The sequence below is a fragment of the Solanum stenotomum genome, chromosome 5 (assembly GCF_019186545.1).
Source record: "Solanum stenotomum isolate F172 chromosome 5, ASM1918654v1, whole genome shotgun sequence".
NCBI lineage: Eukaryota > Viridiplantae > Streptophyta > Magnoliopsida > Solanales > Solanaceae > Solanum > Solanum stenotomum.
Window position 1 is genome coordinate 59,003,253 of NC_064286.1, and position 26,493 is coordinate 59,029,745.

The window sequence follows — 26,493 nt, forward strand, 5'->3', positions numbered from 1 at the left end:
TATATCCACAATTTAATATCTATTATAGTAAAATACTTACATTATATTATATATATTCTTCTAATATATACTAAATATAAATACGATACACTATCTATTATATATATATATATATATATATATATATATATATATATACACACACACACTTGTAATAGTCGTTGGGTCAATGACCACTTTCCGAAAAAGTGGCCCAACAAATATCTCCCACAATTTTAAAAAATAATCATCGGGCCAGTGCACCGCCATGCATTAATCTCTTATCGGGTCGGCCTGTGGATGAAATAATCTGGACCATCCCACCTCACTAATATAGGGGGTGGGTCCAGGCCATATTGGGCTGATCCAATTGATAGGTTTACTTTCAATATTTTTGTTGTTGTATGTACAAAAGAGATGTTGAGTGTTGACTACAAATTTAATTATTATATTATAAAAACTAAGATGTTAGAGGATAGTTGCTAATCATGCACACTAGAACAAAATTTCCAACTTTAAGAAGATACAATATACACAGATCTTATATTTAGTTCATCAAGTTAGAGACATATATTGTTTTCGAAAGCCTCTTAATTCAAATGCAATAAATTAAAATATTAATAAGTTAGGAAGCATACTTACCTAACAAATTAGATACTAAAATAGTTCATTACGTAAGTATTTTGATTCAACTTTTGTTCTTTTGTCCAATAAATATTTGATAGTAGCTATACAGTTTTATAGTTATAGAATAGTGTAACTAATAGGTAGCTCTCTTGTTTCATGCAAATTAAAGGATATGATTGAGGTGTAAATGTCTATGGGTTATGGATTGAGAAAATTAGCAAACTAGTCAAAATTTCTAACATAATCGAGAAAATGGTCTAAAACCCCCCCAACCTATATCCGCAATTCCAACTACACACTCCAACTTTACGGGTGTCCTATTACCCCCCTGAATTGTTTCAAACTGTAATAATTGCACCCCTTAAAAGCCATAACCAAATCTGTGTTGGCCTGTGAACTTCACGCGTTTTACATGTGAAAATTCAATTAATTTATAATTTTTTTTCAATCTTTTTATAATTCCTTTCCACTTTTTCCTATACTCTCCCAATTTCTTCAAATCTCTAAGGTAACTTCTTCCCACAATTCTTTCAAATTCCTATGGAATTGTGAGGAACAAAGATGAATATTGATAGCGGGAGCTTGTCAAGCGATATTCGAGTTTTGCTTGTCGGAGAACATTGAAAAATAATCTAAAAGGATCTGTGCATATCGCTGCTACGTCGAAGTTTTGCTTGCTTCACCGGAGCTCGCTGGTTGGAGCAGTGCAGCAACAAGGTTTTGTTGTTGTTGTTGTAGTCGACCTTATTGTGAGAACAAAGGTAGGTCTTCATAGTGGTTGTCTCAGAATGGGAGAGAGATAAGAGGAGAGGGGAAGAGGAGAACGGGGTTTTGTTGGTGGTTTGGGTTTCGCCGGAGGCGGCGACAGTGGTGGCTAATGGTCGAGCAACAAAAGAGGGAGACCAAACGAAAGCACTAGCAATGCCATTAATGGAGGTCAATTGAGATGGAATCCTTTCATTGATTAATTGAAATTTGAGATTGATAATTAAAGGATCTACAATAAAAAGGAAAAAAATCATTCTCATGAGGGAGTTCAATTGAATTTGATGTAAACCCAATTTTTTTTTTTTCAAATCTGATCCAGATTTCATTTTTGGATGATTGAAAAACATGTCATTTTATCTTTAATTGAATTGATTGGTTTTTCTAAGTTTTTTACATGAGAGTTTATAAGTTTGTGTGAAATCAACAATGGTGAATCCGGTATGAGAATTTGATCTTTGTTGCTATGAAGAAGAAACAATGGTTTATTTAAGGATGGAGAAGATGACTATCGGAGAAAGAGGAAATTTTTGTCAAAATTCACCTTCTAACGCGCCTAGAGGAGGTGAGAACACCTCCTATGACAGGTCAGCACTTAAGTGTGTAGAAAATAGAGAAATATAAAGTTCAGGGGGGTTGTAGGACACCCTTAAAGTTGGAGTGTATAGTTGGGATTTCAGGTATAAGCTGGGGGGGGGGGGGGGTTAGACCATTTTCTCAACATAATCATTAAAAATATCTACACTTTAAAATAATTATTAAAAATGTCAATATGTCAATATTTTAGCAAATATAATGTATCCTAATATAATTTATTTACCTTCTTTTTTTTTTCTCAAATTGGGCCCACTTTTTGACCTCATTACCGGTGAAAAGAAAAAAAAAACTCTATTACCCACTTTTTTTCTCTCTAATTTTTTTACCCACATTCTATTCTTTTTCTCTCACATTCTTTTTCCTTTATTCCCTCTCCTTAAGAAACATAATTTGGAGATGTTGGTCGAAGGGGATGACTCCAGTTCAGCCGCCGCCACCTCAAAGAGAGCAGCTNTTAGACCATTTTCTCAACATAATCATTAAAAATATCTACACTTAAAAATAATTATTAAAAATGTCAATATGTCAATATTTTAGCAAATATAATGTATCCTAATATAATTTATTTACCTTATTTTTTTTTTCAATTGGGCCCACTTTTTGACCTCATTACCGGTGAAAAAAAAAAACTCTATTACCCACTTTTTTTCTCTCTAATTTCTTTACCCACATTCTATCCTTTTTCTCTCACATTCTTTTTTCTTTTTTACCTCTCCTTAAGAAACATAATTTGGTGATGTTGGTCGAAGGGGATGACTCCAGTTCAGCCGCCACCTCCTCAAAGAGAGCAGCTCCGTCGGAGCTCCTAGACTTTCCTTTTCTTGGCCCTTTTTCTCGCTTTTTTTCTATCTGGTTTTTGTTGGTTTTTTTTTGCTCCCACTTTGTAATTTTGGAATAGGGACCAAACTTTATATTATATAGAATTCCACTTTTGGATTTTTTTTTTTAAAATTCTTATTTGAATCGAAATGGATTTGAATTTGGGTTTGGTGAACAAAAAGTCGGAAAAAAAATATCATGAAGAAGAAGAAGAAGAAGAAGAAGAAGAAGAAGAAGAAGAAAGAGAGAGAGTTAGAGAAAATTGTTGCAAAAATTGTATTCATATTAATTTTTATTTGTCAATTGTTTTTCTTTTACTCCGTGTTTGTATTTTTATTAAGAACATTATATTTCTTTTTTAGTTTGTAGTCATTCCAATAGGTATCCAAATGCATTTGTATTTCTTAAGCATAAATGTATTCTATTTCTTTCACAATTAATTTGTATGTTTTTTAAGAATATTGTTTCCTTCCTCAACAATTTGTACTATTTTTACTATGTATGCTATTTTTTTCGTGAATCTTGTATCTTTTCATAAATTATATTCATATGTAATGATTAGATTATATTGAGATACAATCAGTAATATTTTTGTAATACAAATTCTTATTTTTGTAATACAAATAAAATAAATATATAATTGGCAGCCATGTAATAGAATTTTGATCACTATGATACAATTTTTAGTTTTCACTATGAAAGTAAAATACCAATTTAAATAATGGTAAAGAAAGCATATAAAATACAAAAATTGTTGATATACAATTATGATGAAAACATAATAAAAAAGAAAGTTTCAGTTCAGGAGAACACCAATTATATCGAAGTTCCAGTTGCGAAATTTTCCTCCAAAGTTGTTTGTCAACGAAATTTTAATCGTTTGTCTCAAATTTTTCTTCACAGTTAGAAAAACTACAATTGAATTGAATTCACTTCAACAGAGATTGAGTATTATCAATGTAATGCTAAAAATCAATTTTTGAAATTTTATGAACAAGGGGGATGGTTGCCTTGTCGTCTATTTTTGAAATTGTAACTGATGAGAATTTTAAGTGATATGTTCCTTTTAAAAATATTTTCTCCCCAGATTTTCTCCTTTCTGTTAATAAATAATTGTGTTTTTGCAAATCAAACAAATAAAAAAAAATCATAAATAAGATAAATAACAAACTAAAATATTAACATTTTTAATTAATATTAAAAGTGTAGCTAAGGGATCTTATTAAATGCCAAAATATTGACATTTTAAATTTTTGCGTGGATTGATTCTATTTCAAAAGGGAAACAACTTCATTGATCGAAGGATTTCTTTGGTTGACTATATACTCTTGATCAATTTTTTTTTTATTAATTATTTTATTTTTAATTACCTATTTTTTTTTAAAACAATTTAATTTTAACTTTTCACGTGACATATATAAGGTCATAAAATTAAAGGACATTTTAATATAGATGAAAAGCTTTGAAAAAAAATGAAAATCTTGAAAAAACTTATAATTATTCCCGTTAATTGAAGAAAACAAGTGTTTGCGATTTTCTTTTAAAAAAAATAGTATTTATAATGATAAAAATGATGTGGTAATTTATATCTAATGCGACAATTTATATTTGACGTAGATAATGATGTTTTATCCACATTAGTGCGATTGAGAGATGACACACATGATTAGAGGGATTTAAAATAGTGTATTTTAATAATTTCAAATGTTTGATTAACAAAGTCGTAAGTAGGATGGTCTAGGTGACAAACTAAGTCAAGCAAATAGATCTTCCAATTATATTGCTAAAATAAAAATGAAACTTTAATGCCAAATAAAATGATTCGAGGTGCTAGATGATTTTAAATCACAAGATGAAATCACATGTCCAAACGCCTACTAAAACTTTATAAATTAAATCATCTACTATATAAGTAAACGGACATATAAACGAATACATGATCTATTAAATATTTTACTAAAATTGAATGAACAATTGTTTAATAATAAATATTACATATATAGACACATTGTTAGTAATATATATCCTAACAATCTCACAATTTGACCTTGACATTTGTTAGAATACTATATCAAAACTGATGATTATTTCAAGGTAGTTCAATTCAATTCCAAATTCGATATCAAACCTTTTAATACCAATCCAAACATGCAATTCTCAATGATTAAATTAAACTCAAACCATCAAAAACAAATAAACAAATTTACAAGGACTTTTTAAGAAATCCTTGCCATTCATAATCGAATAATTTTATAATCGACTGTTTTAAGTCACGAACCAATTCATTTGTAATCACTTTTCAACTAATTAATTTTGCCATCATTCAAATAAGTTTTTGTTACTAGATCTTCATCAACTTCTAGCTCCTGGTGATTCAACTACACTTATTTATTTTGGTTTGATTTTTTAATTTTTTTGTTTAGGCCTAATGTATTCACAAAAAGGGAAAATCATACTCATAAAATAAGATTCGAAATGAGAAAAGTAACTGAAATGACTAGGATCAATTAATATATGTACATGGCCTAAAAAAATCAAAATAAATGAAGCACTAAATAGACTTAACATATCGTGAACTACTCTTACTTAATTTGAATATCTTTTCATGTTTAACTAGATGTTTGAGGTTCGAGTCGTCAGAATGAAAAAAAAAAAAATCAAAATCCTAACTAGGAGTGTTTCCCCGTTAATAGGCTTATGCAATGCAAACTCTATTTAAACTAGTTGAGGGATAATACAGTATCGAACACAAAATTAAAGAAAATATAAGTACGAAGCAAAAGGATTCATGTAAAGCATTTTCGGGACTGTTTAAAACAAAAGCACCAAGCCCAATTGAAAGTGCACCTTCGATAAAAGCAAATCTATTACACACCTTTATTATTTAAAAGTGAATTTAATACCATATACTCTCACAATATGTTGTACTTTACACTTGACGTCACATTAGCTATGATAGCGCCATGACAAAAATTATAATATCTTATATCCTTTGTTTTCTTTTGTTTGTTTAATTAATTGGGAAAAAGTCCGGAAATTAAAGTCCTAGTCATTTGCGTTGATGAGATTGATATCTTCTTTCTTTACCTAAAATCTTGTGTGTTTTGTTACAAAAACCTAACATATAGTTCTATTTATATTTATGGTCTACATCACTACAAATATTATTTACTTGCAAATATAAATATTTTTTTTGTTGAAATTCTTACAAAGAGTTCACATCACTTTGGTTGGCAAGGTACGTTGGATGATTTTTACAACCTAATTTAAATGTTTGCATTTCTACATCTCAAATTTAATGAGCTAGATTATATTGATTGCATATTTTCTTTTTTTAATGTATGTATAACTTCCTTATGTATATTTAATCTAATTCTGGATTGATAGGACGTGCAAAGAAAGAATGAAAATCTCCAAGAGAAAACAAGAATCATCAATTGTTATATGATACATATGATACAATGGTTTTTTTCGATGTTGCAGCTGGAAGGATATTGGATGAATTTCAAACCTCCACTAGAACTGCTTCAATTTTAATCCCTTATGTGCCTAGTTTCATATCTCTTCACCATCGCCCCATAAGAGAAAAAAAATACTTAGACACTGTAAGCGGGTTATTGTAACTTCCATTTATCGTTGTCATTTATAATTCACTGTTTTGATTCATTTTTCAAGTATTTAATTTTGCCATCAATCAGATAAGTTTTTGTTAGCAGATCTTTATCAAGTAGCTCCTAGTGATTCAACTACACTTATTTATTTTGGTTTGATTTTTTAACATTTTTTTATGAGGACCTCCGTATTGAGTTTTGAACCATCACATATACTCACATCATTTTACTCACGTACATTTTCGCATTTACAAGCCTTTTTTGAGTAATCACGCAAATTGCTTTATTTTCATGTGTATAAACCCATGGATCTGGCGTCCGGAGCACCTAATTTTTTTTAAAAAAAAACTTTATGAGGTCCTCCGTATTGAGTTGGAGAACCATGATGTATACTCACACCAATTTATTCACGCCCATTTTCGCTTCTACAAGCCCTTTTTTTACGAATTGCGCAAATTGCTCTATTTTTCGTGTGTATTAGCCCATGGATCTGGAGCCCAGAGACCCCAATTTTTTTTTCTCAAAAAACTTTGTGTGGACTCTGTATTGAGTTGGGGAACTATCATGTATACTCACACCATTTTTTTCACGCCCATTTCCTCATCTACATACCTTTTTTATGAATCGTGCAAATTGCTCTATTTTTTCATGTATTAGCTCATTGATCTGGCCCCCAGAGCACCAAAATTTTTTTTCCTCACAAAACATTATTAGAACATCCGTATTGAGTTCGGGAACAATCAACTATACTCACACCATTTTATTCATGCCCATTTCTGCATCTACAGGTCTATTTTTAGGAATTGTGCAAATTGCTCTATTTTTCGTGTGTATTAGCCTATGGATGTGGTGCCCGGAGCACCCAAATATTTTTTTCTCAAAATTTTTTGTGTGAACCTCCGTATTGAGTTGGAGAACCATCAAATATACTCACACCATTTTTTCACGCTCATTTCCGCATCTACAAGCTATTTTTAAGAATCGCACAAATTGCTCTATTTATTTTGTGTATTAGCCCATGGATTTGGCGCCTGGAGCGCCTAAAATTTTTATCTCAAAAAACTTTATTAGGACATCCGTATTGAGTTGGGGAACCATCACCTATACTCACACCATTTTTCTCATGCCCATTTCCGCATCTACAAGCCCGCCCTTTTTAGGAATCAAATAAATTGCTCTATTTTTTTCGTGTGTTATAGCCCATGGATCTGACACCTGAAACCCCCAAAAACATTTTCTCAAAAAGCTTTATGAGGACCTCCGTATTGAATAAAGGAACCATCACATATATCCACACCATTTTTCTCTCGCCCATTTCACATCTACATGCCTTTTTTTTTTTAAGAATTACGCAAATTGCTTTATTTTTCGTTGTATTAGCCCATGGATCTTGCGCCCGAAGCATCCAATTTTTTCTCAAAAACCATTATGAGGACATCCGTTTTTAGTTTGGAAATCATCACATATACTCACACCATTTTTTTCATGCCAATTTCCGTATCTATAGACCCTTTTTTAGGAATCGCGAAAAAATTACTCTATTTTCGTGTTTATTAGTCCATCAATCTGGTGCCCAGAACAACCAAAATTTTTTTCTTAAAAAACTTTATGAGAACCTCCGTATTGAATGCGAGAACCATCACGTAAAGTTACACCATTTTTTCGCACATTCCGCATCTACAGGCCAGTTTTTAGGAATCGCAAAAATTGCTTTGTTTTTCGTGTGTATTTGCCTATAGATATGGCGCCCGGAGCATCCAATTTTTTTTCCTTAAAAAATTTTATGAGGACCTTTGTATTGAGTTGTGGAATAATCACATATACTCAGACCATTTTTTACACAACAATTTCAGCATCTACATGCCCCTTTTTAGGAATCATGCAAAATTGCTTTATTTTTCGTGTGTATTAGCCCATGGATCTGGTGCCCAGAGCACCCATTTGTTTTTTCAAAAAACTTTATGAGGACATACGTATTGAGTTTGGAACCATCAAGTATACTCTCACCATTTTTTTCACGTCCATTTCTGCATCTATAAGCTCTATTTTAGGAATCACGCAAATTGCTTTATTTTTCGTGTGTATTAGCCCATGGATCAAGCTACCGGAGAACCTAAATTTTTTTTTCTCGAAAAACATTTTGAGGACATCCGTATTGAGTTGGGGAACCATCACGTATAATCACACAATTTTTTTCACGCCCATTTCCGCATCTACAAGCCCTTATTTAGAAATCTTGCAAATTCCTATATTTTTCGTGTGTTATTAGCCCATGGATCTGGCGCCCTGAGAACCTAAAATTTTTTTCTCAGAAAACATTATGAGGACCTCCGTATTGAGTTTGGGAACCATCACATACACTCATACCATTTTTTTTCAAGCCCATTTACGCATCTACATGCCTTTTTTCAGCGATCGCGCAAATTCCTCTATTTTCGTGTGTATTAGCCCACTGATTTGGCGCCCTAAGCACCCAATTTTTTTTCAAAAACTTTATGAGGACCTCCGTATTGAGTTATTGAACAATCACGTATACTCACACTTTAATTTTTTCACGCCTATTTTCGCATCTACAAGTCACTTTTTAGGACTCACGTAAATTGTTCTATTTTTTGTGTGTATTAGTCTATGAAAATGGCGTCCGGAGAACCCAATTTTTTTCCTCAAAAAACTTTATGACAACCTTCGTATGGAGTTGGGGAACCATCATATATACTCAGACCTTTTTTCTCACGCCATTTCCGCATCTAAAAGCCCTCTTTTGGTATCACGCAAATTGCTCTATTTTCATGTGTATTAGCCCATGAATTTAGTGCCCAGAGAACCTAAAATATTTTTCTCAAAAAACTGTATGAGGATATCCTTATTGAGTTTTGAACCATCATGTATATTCACACCATTTTTTTCATGCCCATTTTCACATCTACAGACCCTTCTTTAGGAATCGATCAAATTACTCTATTTTTTGTGTGTATTAGCCCATGGATTTGGCGCCCGGAGCAACCAAATTTTTTTCTCAAAATTTTTTATGAGGACCTCTATATTGAGTTGGGGAACCATCACATATACTCACACCATTTTTTTCACGCCCATTTCTGCATCTACATGCCTTTTTTTAGGAATCACGCAAATTGCTCTATTTTTTGTGTGTATTAGCCCATGGATCTACCGCCCGGAGCGCCCAATTTTTTTCTCAAAAAACTTAATGAGGACTTCCATATTGAGTTGGGAACCATCATATATAGTCAGACCATTTCTTTCATGCCCATTTCCGCATATACATGCCTTTTTTTAGGAATTGCTCAAATTCCTCTATTTTCGTGTGTATTAGCCCATGGATCTGGCTCACGGAGCAACAAATTTTTTTCTCAAAAAACATTCTGAGGACATCTGTATTGAGTTGGGGAACCATCACGTATATTCTCACCATTTCTTTCACGCCATTTTCGTATCTAGAAGACCCCTTTTTTAGAAATTGCGCAAATTGCTCTATTTTTCATGTGTATTACCCCCATGGATCTGTCGCTCGGAGCACCCAAATTTTTGTTCTCAAAAAACTTTATGAGGACCTCCGTATTAAGTTGGGGAACTATCACGTATACTCATACCATTATTTTCACCCCTATTTTCCGCATCTACAGGCCTTTTTTAAGGAATCACGCAAATTCCCCATATTTTTTGCGTTTAATAGCCCATAGATCTGGTGCCCAATGCATTCAATTCTTTTCATCAGAAAACTATATGAGGACTTCTGTATTGAGTTGAGGGAACATCACGTATACGCACACCATTTTTTCACGCCCATTTCCGCATCAACAAGGCCTTTTTTTATGAATCGCGCAAATTGCCCTATTTTTCCTGTGTATTAGTCCATATATCTGGCGCCCGGATTACCCAAAATTTTTTTCTAAAACAAATTTATGAGGACCTTTGTATTGAGTTTAGGGAACCATCACTTATACTCACACCATTTTATTCACGCCCATTTCCGCATCTACAAGCACTATTTTAGAAATCGCGCAAATTGCTCTATTTTTCGTGTGTATTAACCCATGGATCTGGCGCCTGGAGCATCATATTTTTTTTCTAAAAACTTCATGAGGACCTTCGTATTGAGTTGGAGAACCATCACGTATTCTCACATCATTTTTTTAACGCCCATTTTTGCATCTGCATGACCTTTTTAAAAATCGCGCAAATTGCTCTATTTTTGTGTGTATTAGCCCATGGATCTGGCGCACAGAACACCCCAATTTATGAGGACATCTGTATTGAGTTTGGGAACCATTTTGTATAATCACTCAATTTTTCACTCCCATTTCCGCTTTTATAGTCCTTTATTTAGAAATCGCACAAATTACTCTATTTTTTGTGTGTATTAGCCCATGGATCGGGCGCCCGAAGCACCCAATTTTTTTGATCAAATTTTATTTGAGGACATATGTATAGAGTTGGGGAACCATCACGTATACTCACTCAATTTTTTCACTCCCATTTCTGCTTCTACAGGCCCTTTTTTTAAAATCACACAAATTGCTCTATTTTTCTTGTGTATTAGCCCGTAGATGTGTTGTCCAGAGCACTCAAATTTTATTTCTCAAAAATCTTTATGCGGAAATTTGTATTGAGTTTGGGAACCATCACGTATACTCACACCATTTTTTCACCCCCATTTCTACATCTACATGCCTTTTATTTTTAGGAATCACACAAATTGCACTATTTTCTATGTGTATTAGCCCATTGATCTAACACCCTGAGCACCTAAAAGTTTTTTCTCAAAAAACTTTATGATGACCTCTGTATTGAGTTGGGGAATCATCACATACACTCACACCATTTTTTTCACTCCCATTTCCACTTCTACAGTCCTTTCTTTCGGAAATCTTTGACTTTGAAGTGGGAATGGTCACAAACAGAGCACTGGTTATTCCAGTAAGAGCTCTTACTCAGATTGCACAAATTGCTCTATTTTTTGTGTGTATTAGCCCATGGATCTGGCACGAAGCACCCAAAATTGTTTTCTCAAAAAACTTTATGAGGACATCCGTATAGAGTTGGTGAACCATCACGTTTACTCACATTATTTTATTCACGCCCATTTCCGCTTCTACAAGGCCTTTTTAGGAATCGCATAAATTTCTCTATTTTTTGTGTGTATTACCCATGGATCGGGTGCCAGGAGGACCCAAAAAAGTTTTCTAAAAAAACTTTGTAAGGACCTTGAGTTTGGGAACCATCACGTATACTCACACCATATTTTCCACTCCTATTTCCGCATATACAGGCCCTTTTTTAGCAATCGTGTTAATTCTATTATTTTTGTGTGTATTAGCCCATGGATCTAGCGCCCGGAGCACCTAATATTTTTATCTCAATATTTTTTAAGAGGACCTTCGCATTGAGTTGGGAAACTATCACGTATAATCTCATAATTTTTTTCACGCCCATTTCTACATCTACAGGCCCCCTTTTAGGAATCGCGCAAATTTCTCTATTTCGTGTGTATTAGCCCATGGATCTGGCCCGGAGCACCCAAAATATTTTTCTCTTAAAACTTTATGAGGACCTCCGTATTGACTTGGGGAACCATCACGTAGACTCACACAATTTATTTCACGCCTATTTATTTCATGCCCATTTCCGCATCTATATGCCCTTTTTTAGGAATCACACAAATTCCTCTATTTTCGTGTGAATTAGCCCCGCAATCTGGCCTCGTAGCACTCAATTTCTTTTCTCAAAATACTTTATGTGGACTTCCGTATTGAGTTGGAGAACCATCACGTATACTCACAATATTTTTCTCAAGCCCATTTCCATATCTACAGGCCCTTTTGTAGGAATTGCGCAAATTTCTCTATTTTTCGTGTGTATTAGCCCATGGATCTGGCGCCCTAAGCACCAATTTTTTTTTTCTTAAAAACCTTTAGGAGGACATCCATATTGAGTTAGGGACCCATCACGTATACTCACACTATTGTTTTCACGCCCATTTTAGAATCTAGAGGCTCTTTTTTAGGAATCGCGAAAAAATTACTCTATATTTCATGTCTATTAGCCCATGAATCTAGCGCCCGGAACACCCAAATATTTTTTCAAAAAACACTTTATGAGGACCTCTTATTGAGTTGGGGAACCATCACGTATACTCTCACAATTTCTTTCACTCCCATTTTCATATCTACATGACCTTTTTTAGGAATCGCAAAAATTGCTCTATTTTTCATGTGTATTAGCCTATAGATCTAGCGTTCGAAGCACACAAAACTTTATGAGGACCTCTATATTGAGTTGGAGAACCATCACGTATACTCACACCATTTTCTTCAGGCCCATTTTCGCATCTACATGCCCATTTTTAGCAATCACGCAAATTGCTCTATTTTTCGTTTGTATTAGCCCATTAATATGACGCCCGGAGCACCCATAATTTTCTTCTAAACTTTTTTATGAGGATATCCGTATTGAGTTTGGAACCATCACATATACTCACACCATTTTATCATGTCCATTTCCGCATTTACATGCCCTTTTTTAGAATCACATAAATTGCTCTATTTTTCGTGTGTATTAGCCCATGGATCAGGCGACCAAAATTCTTCTCTCAAAAAACTTTATGAGGACATCTGTATTGAGTTGGGGAACCATCACTGTAACACCCCAATTTTTTTTGAACTAAGACTGGAACCATCCTTCGTTGTGAGTAGGATTTTACGGAGAAATTTAAAATTTTCTTAAGTATCAAGGTCAGGTCACTAGATATAGCACCTTGAGGTCGAAAAAGAATTAAATATAATTCAATCAAGTCATTCCTTAGTTCTTTTAAATTTTGGGCCAACTTCAAACGGCCATAACTTTTAGTACATGATGAGCTAGGACACCCATAAGATATAAAATGAAAGATCTCCGAGTCCTCTTTTCAATGCCACCAAGTATGCTAATTTTTGAGCTTGTATGAGAGATATATTCCCTTTTGAAGTCAGGCTGACCATTTAAGGAAAGTTACTCGAAAATAAGAGGGGGATTTTAGTCTTTTCCCTACCCAATTGGTTTAATTCATTTTTAGTGGATTAGTTAGGGTCTAAACTGCTTTGGTTTTATTTACACTTTACAAAACTATGCTAGGGCTTTGAGAGATGAGAAAAGAGAAGAAAAGAGGAGAAAGACCAAAGTTCATCATCGTTCTTGAGGTTTTGCTTGCGAATTTCGCCAAGGGTTAATCCCTACAAGGTATGTGAGATCACATAACAATGGGTTCGTTCACCCACACGCCAATCATGAGTTTCTTTTGCGAATCTATCCATAAATATTGAGCAATTTAATTTCTTGATGAGTTCTTGATAAGTGTTTGATGTGCCGCGAAATTGTGACACATTTGATGCTTAATAACTATGATATAATATTGTAATTAGGTGAAATTTTTGGATTATTTGATGGGTTTGTTAAATGTGTAGGAAGAATTTGGGTTGTATAGAAAAGCGGAAAAAGAAGTAGAGATGATGTTGACCAAGTGAAGTTCACGGCCAATTTCACGGACCGTGAACTTCATTATGGTTCGTAGTGGAGCTCGTGGAAGTAAGGCTGTATTGAGCCTTGAGAAGATGAAGAGAAAGAATAACCAAATAAAGACTACAGAGGGTTCTACGAATCGTAGTCCTCACCACGAACCGTGGTACCTGCCGTGAAACTAAACCAGTGTGACACCAAGAGAGAGTTGAAAGAAGGTTGAAACCCAAGTGAAGACCACATGCGATTTCACGGGCCGTGGTCCTCACTACAAACTGTGATAGCTCCCGTGGTGCATTTTCCAATGAAGGCATTGAAGACCCAACCTTTAGGAAAGTTAAAGGGAAGATCAAGGAGGGCTTCACGACCCGTGAAGCCCTCTACGAACCATAGAAGTGGCCGTAAAGCCATCCGACATTTCAGTCCTAGTTCAACTAGGACTCCTTTTAAACATTTTATTTTGAATTACTTTAGGTCGTTTTGGGGATCATTATTCATTATCTTACATTTTACAATGAAGGACAGAGGATTACTCTTAGCTTTCAATTTTTGGATTTTGGGATTATTGTTACTAGTTGAAAACTCAGATTCAAACTATTAGATTATCAAAGTGATTGTTAATTTGCTAATTACTTTCATAAGTCTTTCTCAATATGTTTTCGTCCCTAATTACTGATTTCTTACGTGAAAGCATGAGTGGCTAAATTCCACGACTGTGTGTGTGGTATCTATGACGATATTCTAGTTGCGATTCCGTAAAATGAGTAAAGGCAGTCTTTGTTTACAACCTGTAGTTTGCAGCTTTCATTATCATTTTAGTCTATTGAGTGCACTCTTTTGACATGCCTGTTTCTGGTGTTTGTTCGAGAGAAAAACACTAGTTTGGAAAAAGCTAAACTAAGTTAATGAATTGCAGTTAAAGTTGGAGTTCGAAAGAAGAGATCTTTAACACCATATCAAATTAAGCGAAGTCCAATATTGATAACACTTTAAGTTCGGGAGAATTAGAGTGAATATTATCTGATTAGGCTGAGAAGCGTTAGATTAATTCAACTCGCAAAGGTTCTGTAAACATTGATTTACTGACACTCAAATTACGGGAGAGCATTATAATTGATGTCATAGTGAACACAAAACCTGGTTTCTTTAAATTAACTGAATCAACTTACAATGAGATAGTCTGTTAACTGTGTATCTAAGTTTTGACTGCAAGTGTTGGTGATAAACTACATTTCAACCAAACCCAATTTACTTTCCGTGTTATTTGTTTAGGAAATAGTAACGACAATTGAGTAAACGCGACAGTGAAACTTTATCTGCAAAGAAATTCTCTGTGGGATCGACCTCAACTCTAGTTGAATTCTGTTAATTGACAATGGCCGTTTACACTTCTTATTTGGAGTGTAAGTTTGGACGTATCAAATTTTGGCGCCACTACCGGGAAATTTCAATTCAGAAGTGTTTTACTAGCTTTTATTCAATTGTAGTTATATTTCTTAATTTTACGGTTTGTTTGGTGTTTGTGTTTTTTTAGGAGAGTCAGATTGTGCATGCCCAACACTAGAAGCAAAGGAGCTCCGTTGCTTCCTTACGACCCTGAATTTCAGAGAACTCTTCGAAAGATGGTGAATGCACAAGAATTAGAGGCTCAGAGGCACATACTAGGATTAGAAGCTGAGATTGATGCTGCAAGGAATGTCCATCAAACTGCAGGTATCCAGCAACCTAGGCCAGGTGTCCAGCAAAATGTTGGATTCAATAAACCTAGGGTTGTAGATGAAAACAGAGGGGTGGAAGGAGTAATCCATCCTTAGCACCAACCAATAGCTCCAAGGGGTAGAGCTCAACATCCATCTCATATGATGTATGAACAAGATGATGCTAACTTGGACGGAGCTGGAGCCACTGGAGCTATAGTGTTACCTGCTTTACCTCCAGGTGTTAAGTTCACAATCACCATCACCATGATCCAATTGTTGAACCTGAAAGGTATGTTTAGAGGTGCATCTGGTGATGATGTGAACCAACACCTAATGAATTTTGTGGCGATCTGTAAGTCACAGGAGATTCCTGGGGTCAACCAAACATCAATGAGATTGAGGCTATTTCCATTGTCTCTTACTGGAGAGGCAACTAACTGGCTGAATGAGATGCATGATGACTCCATCCGAACTTGGAATGAGTTGAATGAAGCTTTCCTGGAACTATTTTTCCCAGAATCAAAAGAGCTGCAGATGAAGGACGAGATTAGTACACACAAGCAGCTACCAGGAGAGGCAATGCATGATACTTGGTGGAGGTTCAACCAAAAGCTGAAGAAATTCTCCAACCATGATCTTACCGAAAGACATCTAAAACGAGCCATTTATAGGTCTCTTAATTATGTTACTAAACCTGTTGTTGATACAGTGTGTGGAGGCTTATTTATGAGGAAGTCATTTGCGGAGAGCATGCAACTATTGGATGAGGTCTCAAAGAACAACAGAGCATGGTACACTAGAGATGCAGAGGTAGGAAAACTTGGGTATACATTTGAGCTTTCAGCTTAGCAGTGGAAGAGAGAAGAAGAAAGAGATCAAGACATGGCACATATGAGGACTCAGATAGATTTGCTCACAAAGCACATTGTCGTCAAGTATGAAAAGGTGAATGCTGTAGGACAACAAAACATGTATGAGGATCAGGATCTTGACCTTGATGAGGAAGCTAACTACTTGGGGAATCAAGGGGGTTTCCAGAATTATAACTCTAAAAATCAGGGTTACAATTCTGGAAATGTAGGTCGAAGCTATGCGAGGGATGGTCAGTATGATAGGCCAGCAAATAGAGAGCAAGGAAACTTGTAGAATAGAGATGGGTATAGGAATGATCGCAGTGGTGTTTATGTACCCCTAGGTAATAGAGACCGGGAAAGTGGTAGCTCTAGTGGGTCTAAGCTGGAAGACATGATGGCTAGAGTACTCCAGAAGGTTGAATCAACTGATGCTGGGGTGAAAGAGATGAGAGGGAATTTTTTAAGCATGAGTCAATTGGTAGACTCCCACACTACCTCCATCAAGCAAATTGAGCAGTAGTTGGGGCAACTCTCTGCCTCTCTAAATCAAAGAAAGAATGGGTCGCTACCAAGTGACACCATTCAAAATCCAAAAAAGGACGGGCATTGCATGGCCATAGCCACCATGAGTGGTAAAATTCTTTCTGACCCTATTCCTGTAGGTACTAATAATGAACAGGTGTTTGAGAAAGCTGGCAGAGTAGATGATGAAGCTGTGTAGGTAGATGACTTGGAGGATCTTCAGACTAAAGCACCACCTGTGAGAGGAAAAAGGAAAGAGGTCCAGGAAGACATGCCTTTACAGCAAATTCCCAAGCCACCTCCTCCTTTCCCTCACAGGTTCAAAAAGAAAGCCAAAGACGGGAAGTTTACAAAGTTCATCACCATGTTAAAGCAACTTTCAGTAAATATACCGCTGGTGGAAGTTCTGGAGAAGATGCCAGGATATGCCAAGTTCACGAAGGACTTGGTTACCAAGAAAAGAGCTGTAAGTCTTGATTTTACTAATGATGTTCATCATTGCAGCGCCATTGCTACCAGATCTCTGGTTAAAAAAGAAGAAGACCCAGGTGCATTCACTATTCCATGCACCATCGGGTCAATCAGCTTTGCAAAATCGTTATGTGATCTAGGAGCCAGCATCAACTTGATTCCACTAGCCATCTACAAGAAACTGGGATTGGGAGTTACAAGACTCACACCAATGAGGTTGATGATGGCTGATAGGTCAGTTAAGCGGCCCGTGGGAGTCCTATGTGATGAACTTGTGAGGGTGGACACCTTCATTTTTCCGGCTGACTTCGTGATCTTAGATTGCGAGGTGGACTTTGAGGTCCCCATCATTTCGGGAAGATCATTTTTGGCAACAGGGAGAGCCTTGGTAGATGTTGAGAGAGGTGAGCTGAAGTTCAGACTTAATAAGGATGAGGTAAAATTCAATATTTGCAGGTCAATGAAGCAACCCAATGATATGAATGTAATATCTGCAATAGAGGTGGTTGCTGATGAGGACATGAAGGTACCCATAGAAGAGAGGATGGCGGTTGAAACATTAGCAGCAGTTCTGATGAACTTTGATGATGATTTCCGGTCTGACTATGTAGAGACCGTGAATGCTTTGCATGGAATGGGAGCACACTCGTTTGCTCCAAAGAAACTGGACTTGGACTTGAAAAACAGGTCAAGCCCTCCAGTAAAACCATCCACTGAGGAGCCACCGGTGCTAGAGTTGAAGCAGTTACCTAATCACCTCAGATATGTATTTTTAGGGACTACTAACACTCTACCTATGATTTTAGCTGCAGATTTAAATGAAGAGCAGGTGAAAGAGGTGATCACGGTGTTGAGAAGGTACAAAAGGGCCATTGGGTGGACCATTGCTGATATAATTGGAATACCTCCGGGTATATGCACCCATAAGATTCAACTTAAGGTGGATTGCAACCCAAGCATTGAACACCAACGGAGGCTAAACCCACCTATGCAAGAGGTGGTTAAGAAAGAGATAATCAAATGGTTTGATGTTGGGGTGGTTTATCCCATTTCTGACAGTCACTGGGTTAGTCCAGTGCAATGTGTGCCTAAAAAGGGCGGTATGACTGTGGTGGCAAATGCCAAAAATGAATTCGTCCCACAAAGACCAGTCATTGGATAACGAGTGTGTATGGACTACAAGAAGCTCAACAAGTGGACTTTGAGGGATCATTTCCCCAAGACTTTGATGGACCAGATGCTTGATTGGTTGGCAGGTAAAGGGTGGTATTGTTTCTTAGATGGATACTCTGTCTATAACTAGTTATCAATTGCTCCTGAAGATCAGGAAAAGACCACCTTCATATATCCTTATGGCACCTTTGCGTTTAAACGTATGCCATTTGGACTATGTAACGCGCTAGCAACATTCCAAAGGTGTATGATGTCCATTTTCTATGACATGGTGGAAGACAATTTAGAGGTATTTATGGACGATTTCTTTGTACTAGGTGATACTTTCGATGACTATTTGTTAAATCTTAGCAGGGCTTTACAGAGATGTGAGGAGGCCAACTTGGTGCTGAATTGGGAGAAGTGCCACTTCATGGTAAAGGAGGGCATAGTTCTTGGACACAAGGTATCACAAAAAAGAATCGAGGTCGACAAGGCCAAAATTAAGGTGATTGAAAAGTTACCTCTATTGATCTGTGTGAAGGGTGTTCGAAGCTTTCTAGGACATGCTGGATTCTATAGGCGTTTTATCAAGGACTTCTCCAAAATTGCACACCTTATGTGCAAGCTTTTGGAGAAGGAGGCGAAATTTGTCTTTGATGAGGCATGTCTCAACACTTTTGAGTGCCTAAAAGAAAAGCTGATTTCAGCACCAATGATTATTAGCCCAGACTGGGCGAAGCCATTTGAGGTGATATGTGATGCTAGCGAGACTACGTTAGGAGTTATGTTGGAACAAAAACGCAACAAGATGTTCCATTCGATTTACTATGCTAGTTTGTCACTAAATGGGGCACAACGAAACTACGTAGTCACTGAGGAGGAACTATTAGCTGTAGTGTATGCGTTTGAAAAGTTCAGAGCTTACCTGCTGGGCACTAAGGTGATAGTTCACACAGACCATGCTACCTTGAGATATCTCATGGCAAAGAAAGATGCTAAGCCTAGGCAGATCCGATGGGTATTGCTTCTCTAAGAGTTTGACTTTAAAGTGAAGGACATGAGAGGTTGTTAGAACTAGGTAGCTGATTACCTGTCTAGGTTGGAAGCTGCAAAGAAGGAAGAACCTGAGCTCGAGATTGATGACACATTCCCAGATGAGCAGGTATTAGCTGCTACTCTTGACCTTATTCCTTGGTTTGCTGACTATGGTAATTTTCTTGTTAGTGATTTGATGCCTGAGGGGTTGACATATCAGCAAAGGAAAAGGTTCCTGCATGATGTAGACAAGTACTTTTAGGATGAACCGTATTTTTACAGGGTGTGTGTTCACAACATAATTAGAAGATGTGTTCTAGAAGCCAAAATGTTGCACATTTTGGAAGCCTGTCACTCATCTCCAGTTGGTGGTCATCATGGTGGTGCTCGAACAACCCACAAGATACTGCAGTGCGGGTAGTACTATCCCACAATTCATCAAGATGCAGTGGACATAGTAAGGATCTGTGATGTGTGCCAGCGGCAATGAGCCATCTCTCGGCGCCATGAGTTACCCATGACACCTATTTTGGAGGTGGAATTGTTTGATGTGTGGGTTATTGAATTCATGGAACCCTTTGTGAGTTTATATGGACAGAAACACATACTGGTTGCGGTTGACTATGTGTCCAATTGGGTTAAAGTTGTTGCTTTACTTGAGAACGATGGAAAGAGTGTTGCTGGTTTTCTAAAAAAGAACATCTTCTCAAGGTTTGGAACACCCAGAGCCATTATCAATGAGGGTAGTTCTCACTTCTGCAACAAGGTTTTTAGTGCACTTCTGACCAAGTATGGGGTAAAACAACACAAGGTGGCAACAACTTATCACCCACAGACTAGTGGTCAAGTGGAAGTCTCCAATAGGGAAATTAAAGCAATTTTGGCAAAGACAGTGAATGCCAACAGGACAGATTGGGCATGAAAGCTAGATGATGCTCTATGGGCATATTAGACAGCTTTCAAGACACCTATTAGTATGTCTTCATATCAATTGGTGTTTGGAAAGGCATGTCATTTGCCAGTTGAGCTTGAGCATAAAACACTCTGGGCGTTGAAGAAGTTGAATCTAAATTGGAGCGAAATCGCAAACTTAAGGTTGGATTAGATCAATGAGATGAATAAGTTCTGTCTGAGGGCCTATGAGAGGTTTGAACTGTATACGGAGAGGATGAAGCTATATCATGACAAGCATATTGAGAAAGAAGTTTCACTCCTGGTGACTTGGTCTTACTCTTCAACTCCAAACTGCGTCTGTTTTCAGGAAAACTGAGGTCTAAATGGTCTGAACCTTTTAAGGTCACACAAGTGTTTCAATCTGGTGCAATTGAGCTAGAAAATGATAAAGGCGAGAGGTTCAAAGCTAATGGCCAGAGAATCAAGGCATATCTGGGTGTCCCTGATGATGTGAAGATTGTCGAGGAATGCAAACTTGTTGAAGTCTGAGTAATCAAGTAACTTGAGTCGCGCCGTGACGTGAAATTGTGCGCTGCTTAGGAGGAAACCCAAGATTTAATTGTATTAGGTATTTTTCCCTTTCGCCTTATTTTTCTTTGTTTTTGTAGAGTCACTGTGTGCTGATGTGTGCATGAGAGAATAGGTGGAAAAATGCAGGACTTGGTGCAGATTGAACTTTCACGATTCGTCAACTGGAGGAAAAAAGTTCAAAAGCTACTGGAAATTGAATAAAAAAGGGTTCACGGTCCGTTAAGATTTGTACGGACCGTCTAGCCTCTCGTGAACCTCAGGTATGCAAAGTTTCAAAGTTGAAGTCACAGACCGTGCTACCCTTCACAGGCAACTTCATGATCCTTGGTTTTCCGCAGTCAAGTATTAGGTCAATCCAATTCTTCCAAGAAACCGACCCAACGCGTGAAAGGCAAAATTGAATTAAAACATATATATTGCTCATAAAACACCAAAGGTCAGGTTTTTCTCCCTATTTTCTCTTCCATAACGGTTCTTCAGAGGTTTAAATCAGTTCCCATCATCCAAAATTCCTAAATTCATCAAAGATTCCAAGCCCTAATCCTAAGTTGTCAAGAACCTCATGTCGCAATCATTGATTCATCCTTCTGCGCGAAATTTATTTCTGAACTCCAAGTAAGTTCATTCATCACTTGCCACCAGGTCGATCTTGTATAACAGTGAGTTGAGTTACTTCGATTTAGTCGAGTTTAGTATAAGTATGTGACGAGTTACTTGTGATTTGTACTGAATTGTAGTGGGTAAGTCAAATTGTGAAGTTTTTGCTGTCATGTGTGTTAGTCTATGACAGAGGGTCGAATTTGTTGGTAGATGGTTGACTTTAGGTTAAGTAGTTTAGTTGAGTAAGAAGTAGGGTAAAGCTTCAGTTATAGTAAGATTTTGTATTTGTGTAAAAATGGTGGTTAAGTGCTAAAATTCGAGGTTGGGAAGAAGGTGATTGACATATTGCCCAAAGTGTAAGACTACGATAGGTTCTACGGATCGTGGAAGACATCACGGGTCGTGCAACTTGTCGTAGACCACACTTGAAATCAACCCAGCCGTCAGTTAAAGTTCACGGGCAGTATCACGAACCGTGGTGCACTCCACGGGCCGTGAAGCCGTCTGTGAACATCCCTTGGGTAAAAAGTTCCACAGTGCACCTTGCATACTGACTCTGTCCCAACCCTACGAGTACTTTCACGGTCCGTGGTGCATACCACGGCCCGTACAGGTTCTCATCTATCTACTTTAGTTGTACAATTATAAAAAAGTTTTGTATTCAGTTTTTGTTTATTGTTGGTTTCGTGACCCTTCTCGATGATAGATTGGGTGAAGACATTCTTAAGGCAGGGCGTCACGATGATATTACACAGGGGAAGTCTGAGTACCAGCTAGTGTGTCATTTTATTGATGATTGTACTGAATTGGTGTTTTGTTCCTCAAGTACAATGGGTCCTAGAAGAAAAAATGCTACCAAACCTGCCCCCGTCACCGCTTTGCAATCAGAGTGTCATGAAGACTCTGAAGCGAGTGGGTCTGAGGTGCAAATAAATGTCACACCTGAAGATCACTCGCCTCGTGCTACTAGATCACTGGATAGACGAGCTATTCTCCAGGACTCTCCTCCTCAGGATGAAAATGGAGGTAGTAGTTCTGATAACGGGGAAATCTCGGGAAGTAAATCTGATGCTGCTGCTGGCAGCCAATCTGCAGATGACTTGGGGGGCAGTGCTGAATCTAAAAGTAGTTCTCGGGGTGACACAAGTACCTCTCCACATGTGGCCACCACAGTAGCAGAAACTGGAGTACGAGAGGAAGCAGTTAATAGAGAGGGTGAAGAGGAAATCACCGATGATGATACCATGGTGAAATATGTGAATGCTCAGGAACCTAACCGTGCATTGAGACCACAACTGATTGCTTGTTATCGCTCTATGTGGATTATCAACAGGTCTAAAAAATTCTTTGACAATGGTATTGTGGACAAAATTGGAGGCTTCAAGAATCGAGCAATAATGCCTTAGACTAGGGTGGTGGTAGCTGATATCAAAGAATTCTCGAACATCTATCGGATATTTTAGCTCCATCAGTTCGACTGGATGGACAATGCACCTGGCGAATACTCTAGCCACCTGACCAGAGAATTTTATTCCTCTTATGCAGCTACATTGATGAATTTTGTTGCAAATACAGAAACCACGAAACATGGACAGAAAGACATAGCTATTACCTGGGGTCCACTCAACTCAATCATAGTTAGGGGCAAATCAATATATGGCCCGGAATACTCTGCACCAGTTTCAGTTGGCCTTTTTGAGGGCAAACATCATGAGGTCACCAGTGATGCTACAATGGAAGATCAGACTGCTCGAGAAAGGGTTTTACGCTGGATTGAGAAGCATATTGCCATAGATGGGGAAAACGCAGTTTGGGTCACCACAACTCCAACACTCATCACCAGAGTTTCGCTGTCTTTTCTAGCCAAGGTTTGGTGGGATGTCTTCCAAGCACAATTGCGACCGACAGCTAATGATAACACTTTGTCACCTTTCTTGGCCTCGTTGGTAACATGTCTTATGGTTGGTTACCCGATCAATGCGGGACGAATAATAGCAATCGAGATGAGTGACAGGGCGCTAAATGAGAGAGCTGCACTTTCTTTTCCCTGTCTGATAGGGAAATTATGTCTAGGAGCGAACATTCCTCGGAACTACCTGGTTGATAAATGTGGTGAGGCATTCAAACTAACCCAGGTTTCTAAAATCAAAGATGCTGCGAACTATCTCTTTAGCGCAAAGTCTGCCACTGTGAGTACTTTAGCTGTTGTTCCACATGTCCCACTTGACATCCCACATGCCGATAGAGGTCCAGAACATGGAGAGTCATCACAGCCTTCCACAGAGGCACCACCTCCTCCAGCTTCAGCCTCCAGACTCCAGGTACCTTTGTCACTATCCCTATGTTTTTTCTTAAGAAATTGGTTGCAGATCAGTGCTAGACAAAGACATTGGTAGACCAGATTGTGCTCCGGATGCCTCAGCTGATAGAGACAAATGTGTTAGCTGCGAGAAAGGAGAGCAAAGATAAGATGAGGACGGAGCTATCGGTCTTAAAGGACAGAATGGATGGTTTGGAGAACTTTGTTCGGGATCAATTCCAGACTACCGGTTCAGCAGATACTGAAGAGTTCAGAGCCCAGTTGGCCGAGATGTGCACTCAGATTGCTAAGCTAGCTGAAAAGCGAGTACAAGAGCCCACTCCAGTCATGTCAGAGTCGTTGATGCAAATGTTAAATCAGGCACCCTCCATTCAATTGATGATCTTTGGGGAGAACCCCCCACGAGTAAATCCAGCAAGAGAAAACGCTCGAGAACTTGATGAGGAGACCCCTACTGACCCAGCCAGAGAGGCAAGAAAACAAGAAAAGAGAGCTCGTAGAGCATCAAAGAGGAAAGCTCGGGAAAACAAAGCCCTTGAACAACTACAACGAGATGTAACTTTAGTTGGAGCTTTTGGTAGTGGAGCACCTGCTCTGACTAATGAGGACCAAATTGATCATGTCCCGAGTTCTGAGAGTTCACCCGTTGATAAGGGTGCCAATGTTGATCCGACGACCGGCGCCTAGAGTGCCGTAGGTATGATCCCTCCTCATAGCCTATGTATTTTATTGTTCTGAATCGACTTTGAGGGCTAGGTCTTTTTTATTTGGGTAGGGGTGGTCAACAACCTGCCATAGTTGTTAGAAAAATGAAGGTTGTTTCTGTGTATTACTGTTTTGGTTGTTTTATGTGTTGAGCTGTGCAACAACTAATTTGTGAAAATTGAGAACCTGCATCTGAGTTTGACTGTGAGGATCTTTAGATGACATCTTAGATACTGATATGTTGAACATGGCTAATCTGACAAATTAATTGGTGAACCAAGAAACTAACAAAATGCCATCCTATGTTGTGTGTGTAAGTTTTAATTGAAGTCTAACACTAGGAGCAGAAACTAGAACTTGCCTAAGCAGTCTTTGCTTGAATCTGAGAATAATCAGGTAGGAAAGGATCAGTAGGCCATTTTTGTTAAACCAGTCAAAAGCCAAAAATAAAAGAACCAAATGAAAAGCTTATCACTTGAACCCAATTTAAGCCTTAAATCAGTCTTTGTTCTTACACAACATATATCATATCCTTGGTTCTCCGAAGGTACGATATCACAACTCAGGCCAAAAGCCTCAGTTGAGGGTGATTGCAATCCAAAGAGAAAGGAAAAGGGAAAAAGAAGGTTCGACTAGTGAGCTAAGTGCATATCAAAATTGCATATTAAATAAAAAAAGAGAAAAGAACAGAAAAAGAAAGAAAATAATAGCTACTGGGTTGGGCTGAAATAAGAAAAAGAGGGAATCACTAAGAAAATAGTATGTGAAAACGACACTTTGGAAAACCAAGGGATTAGTCACTCACGAAACCAAATATCCATTCCCTAGCCCCGAGCCTATGTTACAAGCCAACAAAGTCCTACAATGATCCTATCCCGGGTGTTTGAAAGGTAAAGCGTAGAAAGCAAGGGCAAGCCTATGATAGTTTATTGTTAGTGTTAGAAATTCATTGAGAGTGTGAGCGTAGTACTTAGTCCCTACCATTATGAGCGAGGGACTTCTTTGGTGTGAGGACACAATGGTTGCATTTGAAAGTAGATTGTGTGAGCTGATAATTCACAGGTATAAGCATGATTGACTGTGAGTAATGAGATGTCATGTATTGATCCTTACATGCTAGATTCAGAGGTTTGGGATACAAATTGTACTTGAAATAGTTGTTGCGTAGTGTCATAAATCTAGAATTAAATTGAGGGCTGATGGTATTTGCTTTTCTCATTACTTAAGGACATGTAATGGTTTTAAGTTGAGGGTGTTGATGTGCCGNGTCTTTTCCCTACCCAATTGGTTTAATTCATTTTTAGTGGATTAGTTAGGGTCTAAACTGCTTTGGTTTTATTTACACTTTACAAAACTATGCTAGGGCTTTGAGAGATGAGAAAAGAGAAGAAAAGAGGAGAAAGACCAAAGTTCATCATCGTTCTTGAGGTTTCGCTTGAGGATTTCTCCAAGGGTTAATCCCTACAAGGTATGTGAGATCACATAACATTGGGTTCGTTCACCCACACGCCAATCATGAGTTTCTTTTGCGAATCTATCCATAAATATTGAGCAATTTAATTTCTTGATGAGTTCTTGATAAGTGTTTGATGTGCTGCGAAATTGTGACACATTTGATGCTTAATAACTATGAACTAATACTGGAATTAAGTGAAAGTTTTGGATTATTTGATAGGTTTGTTAAATGTGTAGGCAGAATCTGGGTTGCATAGAAAAATGGAAAAAGAAGTAGAGATGAT

At 37.5% G+C, this 26,493-nt stretch overlaps 2 protein-coding genes across 3 annotated transcripts in view; both read left to right on the forward strand.

The window, feature by feature from the left end:
• LOC125864743 (acyl-coenzyme A oxidase 4, peroxisomal-like) overlaps positions 1 to 26,493 on the forward strand; it is a 1,153,105-nt gene that overhangs the window by 1,028,333 nt on the left and 98,279 nt on the right. The window lies entirely within an intron of this gene.
• Positions 16,490 to 18,616, forward strand: LOC125864194 (uncharacterized). Its single transcript, XM_049544108.1, has 3 exons — positions 16,490 to 16,709; positions 16,803 to 16,897; positions 17,183 to 18,616. The coding sequence occupies exons 1-3, from the start codon at positions 16,490 to 16,492 to the stop codon at positions 18,614 to 18,616; spliced, it is 1,749 nt and encodes a 582-aa protein (XP_049400065.1).